The sequence below is a fragment of the Sesamum indicum genome, linkage group LG2 (assembly GCF_000512975.1).
Source record: "Sesamum indicum cultivar Zhongzhi No. 13 linkage group LG2, S_indicum_v1.0, whole genome shotgun sequence".
In the NCBI taxonomy this organism is placed as follows: Eukaryota; Viridiplantae; Streptophyta; class Magnoliopsida; order Lamiales; family Pedaliaceae; genus Sesamum; species Sesamum indicum.
In genome coordinates, this window is record NC_026146.1 from 14,676,275 (window position 1) to 14,689,245 (window position 12,971).

General features: G+C 31.8%; 2 protein-coding genes across 2 annotated transcripts in view; one reads left to right on the plus strand and one right to left on the minus strand.

The window, feature by feature from the left end:
* Positions 7,548–12,254, plus strand: LOC105156185 (MACPF domain-containing protein At1g14780). Its single transcript, XM_011072254.2, has 7 exons — positions 7,548–7,953; positions 8,059–8,300; positions 9,513–9,714; positions 9,792–9,866; positions 10,355–10,538; positions 10,918–11,158; positions 11,345–12,254. Exons 1-7 carry the CDS (start codon positions 7,717–7,719, stop codon positions 11,973–11,975), a joined length of 1,812 nt encoding a protein of 603 aa, XP_011070556.1. The 5' UTR covers positions 7,548–7,716; the 3' UTR covers positions 11,976–12,254.
* LOC105156186 (aspartate-semialdehyde dehydrogenase) overlaps positions 12,382–12,971 on the minus strand; it is a gene marked incomplete in the record, with an annotated part of 4,010 nt that continues 3,420 nt past the window's right edge. The window contains 2 exon segments of the mRNA XM_011072255.2: positions 12,382–12,664; positions 12,762–12,916. Coding sequence (XP_011070557.1) covers positions 12,583–12,664; positions 12,762–12,916 — 237 coding nt within the window.

Here is a 12,971-nt window from a genome sequence, read left to right on the forward strand (position 1 = left end):
AGTTATATGGTGGGTGAAGCCATAACCTCAGGATGTGACAAGCTGCCCGTGGAAGTGATCAAACAAGCACAGCGACTGCTTGCTACTCTGGCTTACGACGGAGGCCTAATCACCAGCAATGGAGTTGGTTAGGAAGGTCAACCATACTGATTTCGGACTTTCAGTCATGTTCTTTCGGTTTTGTAGTAGAATTTCAGGCTATAATTATAAAGCAAGATAAATATCCGCACGTTCAGCTGATTCTGAATTTATTTGTGAACCTCGATCCTAACCACTCGACACATAAGACATTAATAATTTTAATATTTTTTTTTTACAAAAGTAATTTACCATAAAATCGAGAACGAAAATAAATTATTCAGAAGTTAGGCTAAAGTGAGTCCGAGAGCAAAATTGAGGAAATGAATTAAGTTTTTAATTGCATCATCATTTTTCAACCCAAAACCTTTATGAAAAGGATCCTCAGATAAATATGTTGCAAAGTTGAAGGGGAGTTTTTACGATTTCAATATACACTGTAAAAAGAGTATGATATTAGTGGTAAATTATCAAATGATAATTTTGAAGTTATTATAAATAATATATAGACAATAGTATATATCTTGTCAATATATAATTATTAGTCACAAAAAATGTGTATAAAATTGTCACTAAATACAATTAGTGACACATCTATAGTGACAACATAAAATACTGACAATTGTTATTTGTTGTTACTAGATCGTCACTCTATATAAGTAGTAACGATATTAAAATTATCACTTGGTGTTTCCTGTCACAAATCTTTTATTTCCTTATAGTGATATACACACACACACATATGTATGATGAGTAGTGGGGTCTAACATCACTACAAAGATTGAAAGATTTTTTTCAAAAATCTTAAGGTCATCATAAGCTAACATGCAAAATAGGAGTTAACACTCTGATACTTAAGTCTTTAAACGATTAAATAAAATAGGAAACTCAAGTAAGATGGTGAGATTGTGATGAAATAAATTATATAGTTCGAAGATAGAGTACTCAAAGTGTAAGTAATGCTGAAAATCCATGTGAAAGGTGTGGAAAAATGAGAGAATCCGAGTGAAAATGCCAAGTGACATTCAGTGAGCTTAGTTAGCTTGTTGATTTACCTAAAATTCCTATTTATAGGAACAGGTTTTGAGAGATTTAAGGGTTGGTTGGAGGTGGTTGTTAAATCTTCAAAATCGTTGGGACATCTATTTTCTAGGAATCGTGTTTGTCCAACTGTTGAAATTGTCCCTCTAAGACATATGCCAGCAACAAGGGATCCTGTCAGCTTAATCAAGAATATAGGGGTGTTAGTTACTTGTTGATTTCCTCATCCGCGTCCAGCTGGCTAAACGTCTCTGCTGGCACCCTTTTCGAGTAATGTGGCATATAATGTGTAGAATAAAGCTGACGTTGTGGCCTTGTTGTATGGTACGAGACGTGTTTTTTGCCATTGTCCTGTTAGTAGAGTCCCAAAATTGTGTCTATTGACCTGTTATCCTTCATTTCTGTTAATTGTTTATAAGTTAGTAGATTTTAGGTATGTTGGTCTGACAAAACGGGAATGTGTCTCCTTAATTTAAATTTGGGGCAAGTTTGGTGATTTAGGCGTGGCAAAAAAATTTATTTTACAAATCAATATCTATTTATTAAAGAAATACAATACAAGTTCCATGTCTAGTCAGGACACAAAATGAAATAAACATGAGCAGTAATCCTGACGTTATTACCACCTGCCTGTTCACAAATCCTAAGCTTGACTTTGACCCCGCGTGCTAGTCCTATGATAAAAACAAATCACAGAATCACAAATTCTTCTGCACCTCCCAATAATTCAATTCCTCCAAATTTTCCTACACTTGACCAAAAAAATAAAGGAAAAACAGAACAAAATTTGTTATTGATCTAATGGGCTAGAAATTGTAATAAATAATTATTATTAATCATATATGATTAAATCAAAATTGATATAAAATATAGATAATTTATCGTGAAAATTATTTTTGCCAGAACAATGAACAACAACTGTTGCGTGGTCATGACTATGACTTTATACTATGAGCTATTTGTTTTTAATTATGACAATTAGTAATTTTTTTTTTCTTTTTCCGTGAAAACGAGATGAAACGACAAGCAATCAGCAGCGGGTGGTATTCATATATATATATGTGTGTGTATGCAACAACGTAAAACGTCTCTTTCTCCTTACCCACACGCAAATGGCTGCAATCGTTAGCACAAATTATTGTTGGCACTATCGAAGAATTGAGGTTGTGTTGTGGTGTGGGACAGCTTGTGTTCTCTTTTCTGCCTATTTTGTCAATCAATTTTCTGATATTCACACTCTTTTCAGTACTGTGAAGAAGGGATTCAAGTGTAAACACACTCAGCTCTAGGACCAAAATAATTCTACGTGGAGTCCACGCACAAAATCCTATAATAATGTTTGGATTCTTTTTCTGTGTAATTTGTAAAAATAGAAAGAGAGAAAAATAAAAATAAATAAGTATGTGCTGAAGATAGACTATGTATATTTGGATTTATTTTCAGAGATAATTTAAAATAAATATTTTATGTTTAATATTGTGTTTTGAGAAACAAAAATTACTATTTATTATCAAATCATATCTCCAAAATGTATTGTATATATAAGGAATATATATTGTATCTATACTTATTATGTTAGTATAATCTCTCTTAGCAAGGAAAATGGATATATTCTTGCGCTAGAATCATGGGATAGGATTGCCATAATTATGTTCAGCATACATGTCTTGATGTACATATATTTTGCACTTGGAGGAATGAAAAACGCGACATTCACTCAATATTCACTCTTTTATATATATTTCTATACATATGTGTATAAATATAAATATTGTATGTTTAATATTGTGTTTGAGAAATAAAAATTACTGTTTATTGATATATATCTATATGTGTGTGTATATGTATATATATATGTATTTATGGCAATTGAAAGAAAAACATCAAGATATGTTCATAAAGTTTGGTTTTAATTTTGCTTCATCTCCGAGATGGGCCAAAATATGGACAATGTTTGCCTTAATTTGTTTAGTTTTGATGATGTTTTAAAACAATGCCTCATTTATTTTTTGTCAAAATAAATCTATACTCATTATAGGCCGTACAACTAAAAAAATTACATACATACACATACATATATATAAATACGTATAAAAGAGACATGATTTGATAATAAATAGTAGTTTTTGTCTCCTACTAAACAACATCAAACATACCATACTTATTTTATATTATCTCCAAAAACAAAATCCAAAAATACACAATATTTCTAACACATACTTATTTATTTTTGTTTTTCTCTCTCTATCTCCACAAAACACATCAAAACAAGTTGAAAATGAAACTAAACATAATGGTTGTTTCTGCGTGAGAAAAATATTAGGCATATTTTGGTCTATCTCAAAAACGGGCAGAAAATTAAACACCAAAATATAATTTTCACGTTTAATTTTAACTTATATTTATGTCTCAGTATTATTAGTATATTTTCATAACCCTTTTTCTGCTTTCTTATAGAATTATCGATTGCGTTCTTTTTTATTAGTATTATTATTTTAATTCAGAATTATCGATTGTGTTAAATTTATTATTTATTGTTTGTTAATTAAATGAAATGTATGATTATACGACATTTTATCTAGATTGTGTATTGATCATTCGGTAAAGTCTTTATAGTTTAAATAAGGATGAATAGCAATTTACTTTTCTGTGATATTTAATAGTAATTTTATCTTTCAAAATCATGCAATCAAAATAATAGAAAAAGATACATAACTTTTTACAATTTCTAAAATAACCTTTTGTTTTCTTTAAGGAAAAAATATAGGTGTAGGGGTCAGCTCTCAAATATTTAAATATATAATCGCAGACATGAATATGTTGCAAGTAAAAAAAATCAAATTAATTAAATTAGCCTTTAATTAGTATAAGTGTGTGTGAATGGAAATAAAATGGGATCCATTCAAAGTGATAGAAAGTCGCAAGTCATAAACACCTCCACGACTTGATTGATTAGATTCAAATTAATACTTTTCTTATTTAGATTGCATTCGAAAATTAATAATTAAATATAATACATTCATTAACAAGTTACAAGAAGTGTTCAAGTAATGTCGCTATTCCGACACTGCTTGGCAGAGATTCGGCATCATATGCGGGTTCCTTGACCTAACCGTTCTTGGTCTACAGATGTTACATGGGCGTCGATAAAATGGAGAGTAAAACATGTTATTAATGCTGCCTAAAAAGCATTACTTGCTTCTGTGGTCTATTACATTTGGATGGAGAGCAATCACTACTGGTTTGACAACGTGCACTGCGATGCACATACTCTTTCTAATACTATTCTTGATGATGTTAGACAGCAAATTATTAGTGCTGGACTATCTCTTTGTCTTAGGCATTGGATCAGTTCTATTACCGGAGCCTTACCCGAAGAGGTTTTAGCGATTTTTTGCCTTTTAGTCTATAGGATGACTTGACGCATATTCAACTCAATCAATTCATTATGTATATTACAATTTTTTTAAAAGATAATATTTTATATAAATAATATTGACGTTTTTGATAGTTACGTATATGTAATTTTTTAAAAGACATTAATGATAAATAGACAGCATTGATGTAATTCTCCCTTCATGTTATTAGTCAATCTCAGGTCGCGTACCTTGTTTTGGGCTATCCCTTGACTTGACTTCCTTCCCGGCAACCGAAAAGACCAATTTCTCTCAATAATCTCATGAAAAGACCATCAAGTCCTTAGAAATGTTACAGAGATATAAAATAAATATTTGCCCATAGTACCCTCCAATTTCCGGATATATCTATGAAAAATAACGATGCAATCGAAGAATATGAAATAAACACAACACAAACAAACCTTAAAAAATACTTATGAATATATCTTATAAATATGGGTTAATTATAATTAGACTCCCTCTAAAAATACTAAATTATACTTTTTCTCAAAAAAATTGAAGTTACACTTTCCCTCCGAAAATTCTCGATTTACACCTAATCCCCTTTCGTTTGGATTTAAACGAAAAATGCTAATATAAGCAAAAGAATTAATATTTTTTAATTTTATACGTCATTCATACGTCTATTTATTTTGACCAGGATAATTAGCCATGGTTAAATATTGTTTCTTCAATGGCATGCGCAAGATGTGCCTTGCACGTGTCTGTTAACTTAGCCAGTGGAGGAAATGACTCACATACTCTAATTATTTTTCACTACAAGAAAATATAATATTAGTGACAAACTATCAAGTTATAATTTTAATGTTATTATTAATAATATATATTAAGTGACAATAATTTTTATCGTATCATTAATTATATAATTATCAACGACAAAAAATATATATAAAGTTGTCACTAAATACAATTAGTGACTCATCTATAGTGACAACTATTGTTTGTTGTCACTAATTACATTTCGTGACAACTTTGTGTATATTTTTCTGTCATTAATTTATGTTCATAATAATTTTTATAAAATAATAGTATTATTAAAATCATGAAAGTTTTTATTGTGACAAAGAAAATAGTTTTTTCACTAAATATATAATTAATGATAATATTAAAATTGTCACTTGATTTTTTTAGTTACCAATCTTCTATTTTTTTGTAGTGCTTTTCAATCCCATTAAATTACATTCGTAATACTTTTGGTCCCATAATACTTAAAAATTAATTTATTATTTATATAACCTCTTTTAATTTTTTTCTGAATTAAGCTATTATTTGGTACGAAAATTATTTAATGAACTCTTACCATGCACTATAATACATAAAAACTTCATTTTTTAAAATAAACATATTAGAGAATTTTTATTTATAAATAAATAATAAATTAGCTTTTAAATTATAATTATTGTATTTGAGATAAATTTTAACCTCTTATAATTATATATTTTGTGAAATTAAATTATTTATTTGGTCTGAAAAACTTTGAGTAAACTCATCGCAAACTATAAAAATAAATTCTTTTAATAAAAATATGAGAAATTTTATTTTTATGTACTGAATTAATTTTTGAATTATAATTATGTGTATTTGAGATAGATTTTAGTATCTTTTATTATTTTTAAATTAAATTGTTATTTGCCCTAAAATTTATAATATTTTCAAACCAAATAATAATTCAATTTCAAAAATAATAAAAAGATGCTAAAATTTATCTAAAAGACAAATAATTATAATTTAAAAATTAATTGATTGTTTACATTAGAAAATAAAATATCTATATTATTTATTTTTTAAGAAAAACAAATTTATTTTCTTATAGTTTATGGTCAAAGTTTTGTAAAATATTTTCAGACAAATAGTGATTCAATCTCAGAAAATGACAAAAAGATGTTAGAATCTATTTCAAATACAATAATTATAATTTAAAACTATTTAATTATTTATATATTTCTATACTATTTTTATTTTAAAAATAAAATTTTATTTGTTATAGTTAATGGTCAAAGTTGGTTAAAATATTTTGAGACCAAATAATAACTTAATTTTAAAAATTAATAAAAAGAGGTTAAAATTTATCTCAGATATAAATAATTATTATTTTAAAAATCATTTATTATTTATATAAAGTAACATTTCTCTAATATTCTAATTTAAAAAACAAATTTTTATTTATTAAAATTTGAAGTCAAAGTTTATTAAATTATTTTTGAACCAAATAATAATTCAATTTCAAAAAATATATATAGTTATAATCCAAAAATAAAATTCATTAGTTATACATAAATAATATTTTTATTTTAAAAAATGAAATTTATTTATTATATATTGTTTGTGGTAAAATTATCAAAATATATTTAGACCAAAAATAATCCAAATTCAAAAAGTAATTAAAAGATGTTAGATAAATAACAAATTATTTTTTAAATATTACGAGTTGAGTTAAATGAAACTAAAAGAAGAGTCTTTTCTTTCATTGGCCAAGTTAACGGACATGTGCTAATTTTCCGTTAACTTTTAAAGAAGAGGACCGTAAACACCGACTGTCCATGTGAATTTTCAAAAATATTTGTCCAACTTCCTGCTTTATGGGACTAACGAATTTTGTAAAAAACTAAATTCTAAGGTGTTACGCTGTTATAATTAATTTAGTATTAGCCATATTTTTTTACTTTTAATAATGATAATTAATTATAATAAAAAGTTAAAACTTTCAATATTCATACATATTATTTCTAACACATATTTATTTATCTTTATTTTTCTCTCTCTATCTCCACAAAACACTCAAAAACGAATCATAATGAGCGATAGTTAAGTTCCAAAACTCTTGCCCAATAAATTAGAATTAGTAATTAATTAAGATGTGAACTTGCGATCAGTGTTTGAAAATAAAAGTAAAAATATGGAAGACACCCTTCTCTTCCCTTCCCATACCAAAACTCTCGAGTGTGAAGGCAACAAGGTTTACCAAATCAAAGGACACGCAAACGGCATAGTGAGCAGTCAATGGTATTACATATATATATATGTATGTATGTATGTTGTCTGAAACTGGACAGAACTCCAATTACTACAATCCAAGCAAAGGAATGAATCAAATAGTATGAAATTTCAAACACTACATATATTCCAATTCCATCTCCTACAACAAATTGAGTGTCGGAAAAGAACAAACAGGTAAGAAATGAGTGATGGGATCGTGCAGAGGTCTATTGCCAGCCTCGGCAAAGGATTCGACCTGTCCTCCGATTTCCGACTCAAGTACTGCAAGGGCGACTCCAGGCTCATCCTCCTCAACGAAACCGACACCCGGGAGCTGTCCGTCCCGGGTTTCGGATCCTTCGACGGTGTCTCCGTCGACATCAAGTGCGACAAGGGTGATCGAATCAGGTACCAGTCCGATATCCTCGACTTCAATCAGGTACTACTGTGATAAACAACGACCATCTCATCTAAAAGTTTATGCAACACCATTCGACGAGACCATAACATCGTCTGAGTTTCATTGTTGGTCTTAATTTTTCAGATGTCGGAATTCTTCAACCAGAAATGTTCAGTACCCGGAAAGATCCCGTCCGGGATGTTCAACTCGATATTCGGGTTCCAAAGCGGGTCGTGGGCGGCTGATGCTGCAGATGTGAAGTGTTTAGGGCTTGATGGATACTTTATTGTGTTGTTCAGTGTGCATGTGGACAGATATCCACTTGTTCTTGCTGATGAAGTAAGAAACGCCGTTCCTTCTACATGGGATCCTCGTGCTCTTGCAAGGTAGATCGATGCAATAAACACCCCATTTATGCCCTTTTAGTTACTCTAACTCTGTGGTTTAATTAGTTTAATTTCTTCATAACTACCCCTATATATACACATTCATATGGATAATTTTTTTTTTCTCTTTTCCACTTTAGGATTATCTATTAATTATACTATAAACGGGATTAGGGTCCGGAATGGAGAAGTACCTGACATGGGTTTTTTGAAGCATTGAGTAAAATAAAAACGAGATAAATATCCATAGGTTTGATAAGACTCAATCCCAATGGACACAGTGGTAGTTGGCTGAGTCTTGATAAATGAATTTCATCTCCTCACGTAAAGAGGAGTATTAATAACATTGTTGACCCACAAACTGCAAATGCCACACCTACAACATATATTTCAATGACCAATTCTTGGGGGGAACAGTTCCTCTCTTTCTCCCTCTAGAATATGATTAATTTTGGATTTCAAAGTTAGATGAAAAGGCATAGAAAAATTCATATTTGTGTTGGGGTGCGTTTTTAATTAGAGCCACTCTCAGTTTTGATATAGATTCAATTTATCCATAAAAAAGTCAGCCATTTCAAGAGGAAGACGCCATGAAACCGGACATGATTTGAAAGCTCTACTTATTTAATTAAGTAATCTTTACTAATTAGAGACTTTTTTAAAAAAAAAAAATAAAAGTCTTGAGTACTACCACTTGGCTTTTGGTAATTATTTCAACGTTTTGACTATTTCTCCTTTTTTTATAATTTATAATTGAAACAATTGTATTTACGTCTCTTGACTTATGATCGACAATTTATACAAATAAACTCATATCTTTTGTGTAATTAAGACAACCACTCATAGCCTTTAAAAAATAGAAATAGTTTGTGTAATGATGCTAACGTTTCTGATGGGTATGTGTAATTTTTTAAAAAGTAAGGGTGGTTTGTGTAAATGAATTCGAGGGTGTTCGTGGGTGTATGTCTAATCTTTTAGAAGGCAATGGTGGTTTGTGTACTATAGATTAGAGAGTGTAAATGTAATTATCCCTTTATAATGTGTTATAATTGTATCATCAATAATGTCTAACTCAATTAACGAAATTGAAATTCCATATATATCTATAAATTCATTTATTTGAATTTACACATGGCTACTTTAATTATAATATATGAGGTAATTGTAATGGGAGAAAATAGGGTGATGATAATGTTGAATGATTTGTGACAGATTTATAGAAAAGTATGGAACTCACATAATAGTGGGGCTGGGCATAGGAGGACAAGATGTGGTAGTAGTGAAGCAAGACAAGTCTTCCAACATGGAACCTTCACAGCTGAAGAAGCACTTGCAAAACCTTGGGGATCAGTTATTCAATGGGACATGCACTTTTTCTCCACACCAATTCAAAAATAAAGAACAAAAACACAAGGTTTTTTATTCATATTACTTTTTCACTTCATTCACATTTTCTTGTATATTTAATACTAAATTATGTACCCAATTCAGGCGCCGCAGGCCTTCAACGTCTTTGATCCACAGTCCACTCCTCTCACCACTTACGCCTCCATCACTGCAAAAGATGTAGGTTTCATCATCACTCACACCTTAATTCAGAGTTAATTGTTCAATATGTGCTGATATAGACTGATACGGATATTGTTTCTGCTCCAACATTTATTTTCTCTCATGTGGAAATTTTAACTCATCACTCTTCTGACAAGGGTTTAGGTACACAATTTTGTCCCTTTCAATGAATAAACAAACTATAATATCTCTGTAAAATTTGATCTAATTACTCAAACACTTTTTCATATTTCTCCTAAATTTTTAATTATAATTTGCATCCAACACCCGTTTGAGAACAAAGACTTGCAAGTACACCCCCTAAAATAAACACATCAAGATTATAATATTTTTACAAAAAAAAACAGAAAAGAAAAAAATTAAACCCAATTTGAAGAGTTGGGGAGGTAAGTAGGTAGATAGCAAAAGCGTTTAATGTTGGTATTCTACAATAGTTTGGCTATTAGTGAGAAAGTTGAAAGAGAAATTATGGTGGGCACTGGCAGGGAATCAGTGTAATGTGTTGGAGACGAGGAGGAGAGGGATCAGTGAGTACGCATTGTGAATGGCTGCTCACAGTTCCATCAATGCCTGACGCCATACATTTCAACTTCATTCCCATCACTTCTCTTCTTAGGGGCGTTCCTGGCAAAGGTTTCTTATCCCACGCCATCAATCTCTACCTTCGTTGTAAGTTTTTCTTCTTCTTTTTTTAACTTATTATATCATTCAAAATTGACTCAAATTTGAATGAGGCCATGAAACAAGATTGACACTCGTAAATTGCATCTATCTCTTCTAAAGTTTAACATAATCCCCATAGATGATTATCCACCTCAAACAGTTTAATTTATACATAATATATTAATACATTCTTTTTAAATTTAATATTTTGACAATCTTGATTGGAAGACAGATAATACTTAAAATAGTTCCATCTGAATTGACAAATTACAATTTTGAGTAGGAAACAAGAAGTTTGGCCTTTTCAATAATTGTTTGAATATGACTTTGTACCTAACTTGGATTTACGTAGTTTGTGTGTTGTGTTTGTGTGATTGATGAACAGATAAGCCTCCAATAGGTGATTTACAGTACTTTCTGGATTTTCAAGCACATAGGATATGGGCCCCAATTCACAACGACCTCCCATTGGGCCCAATAAGAAATAAGGCCCTTCAAACGCCATCACTGCACTTCAATTTGATGGGCCCAAAGCTGTATGTAAATACAAGTCAGGTGACGGTTGGAAACACACCCACACCCGTCACCGGAATGCGCCTCTATCTCGAGGGCATCAAATGCAACAGGTAATGCCTGCCACCCCACTCATAATATTTCATTTAGTCTCTGCCTATTTTTTCTGGATAAATGAAATTAAATTGAAAACGATTGAGACAAAAAATGTAGGTGGGATAAGGGGAATCAAATTAGAAGATAATCTGAAACATGAACCAAACGTAAGTAAAACCTGCAAGTTTTGATTTGATCATCAGGTTAGCGATACACCTGCAGCACTTGGTAAATCCCCCAGTTCTTCTCCAAGACAAGCTACAATTAGGCTCTCCCTTGTGCCGTGGATCCGAGCAATTCCCCGACAACCATCGCTACTTCGAGCCCGTCCAATGGAAGATGTTCTCCCACATCTGCACAGCCCCCGTCAAGTACGACCCCCGATGGCTGAACGATCCAGGTCCGGAAACCGTCTTCATCGTCACCGGAGCTCAACTCCACGTCAAAAAACACGAATCCAGAACCGTCCTGCATCTCCGCCTATCCTATTCCAGGGTCACAAACTGCTGCATTGTTCAGTCGAACTGGATGCAATACGCTTCCGAAAACCACTCCATCAAATCGGGGTTTTTATCGTCCATAAGCACTTCGCTAGCCGGGAACGCCGAGAGGGAAAAACCAGCGCAAGTGATTGTGGATTCGGGGGTTTACCCGACGGGGCCGCCGGTGCCGGTGCAGACGCAGAAGCTGTTGAAGTTTGTGGATACGTCGGAGATGAGGAGAGGGCCGTCGGATAGTCCGGGTCATTGGCTCGTAACGGGAGCGAAACTGGATTTGGAGAAGGGGAAGATATGCCTCCGGGTGAAATTCTCTTTGTTGAACCTGTGTTCTTGAAGAAAATGAAGTTGTGGCAGAATCGTGTTATGAATGGGGGAAGCGCGGAATCGTGGTTTTGCGATTTAATATGGGAAAAAGTGTGTGCCATGTGAATTTATAATCTTCTTGTGATTGATTTAAATGACAAAGAAATAATCAATGACAGGATAATATGAATTCAGTGGATTAGAGTTTAGTTATAGAGTTGTGGATTGAATGAGGGATACGAGTTGAGTTGTATAATATATGTATCAAGTATTTATTTGTAAAAAAAATAAGTCATAACTTGATTCTTTACACGTTTGTTAATTCCTTTCTTTTTTTTTTTTTGGCAGCTATTATTAGAAAGTACAGTGGGTGGGTATCAACCTGCAAATTCTTAAGATAATATTGATTCAAAACTAAAATAGAGTAACATATATGATCCAGCTAAAAGATGAAAAATCTTTTTTTCATTGAAATACACAAAAATGATGTAGAATGCAAGACACCGAGCTACCAAAATTTTGAGTGTGTGTTTCTCCCCGGCAACTTATCCCCAGTTTGAGGATTTTGGGAAATAAGACAGAACATCTAACCATAAATACTTTCGAAATCAAGCCTCACGACAAAATGAAGTTCATGTCTATAGCAACATCTCAGCAATCTGGACAGCATTAAGAGCAGCACCTTTGCGTATTTGATCGCCACAAACAAAAATGTCCAACCTATTCAGACAGCATCAAGTAGATTAGTATTCGATTCTATAATAAGGAGATGGATGCTACTGACGAGCTATTAGAATTATATGGATCAAATCTATACCCATAGTTGCCATCCTGGGAAACATCTTGTCGTATTCTTCCAACTGCAACATCGTCTTTGTTAGAAACATCTAGAGGGGTCGGGAAGTAATTGGCTGCACGGTCATCGATAACCACTACACCGGGAGCATTGCTGAGAATCTCTCTTGCTGTGTTCTAATAGGAAAAAGAAGGAAAAAGGAAAATGTGTTCAATAGAAAACTCTCACTTC

Coding starts and splice junctions, on each gene's coding strand:
- LOC105156185 (XM_011072254.2), top strand. CDS start 7,717: ATGAGTGATGGGATCGTGCAGAGGTCTATTGCCAGCCTCGGCAAAGGA. Junction 8,301..9,512: donor GATCCTCGTGCTCTTGCAAG/GTAGATCGATGC, acceptor GATTTGTGACAG/ATTTATAGAAAAGTATGGAA. Junction 9,715..9,791: donor ATAAAGAACAAAAACACAAG/GTTTTTTATTCA, acceptor TACCCAATTCAG/GCGCCGCAGGCCTTCAACGT.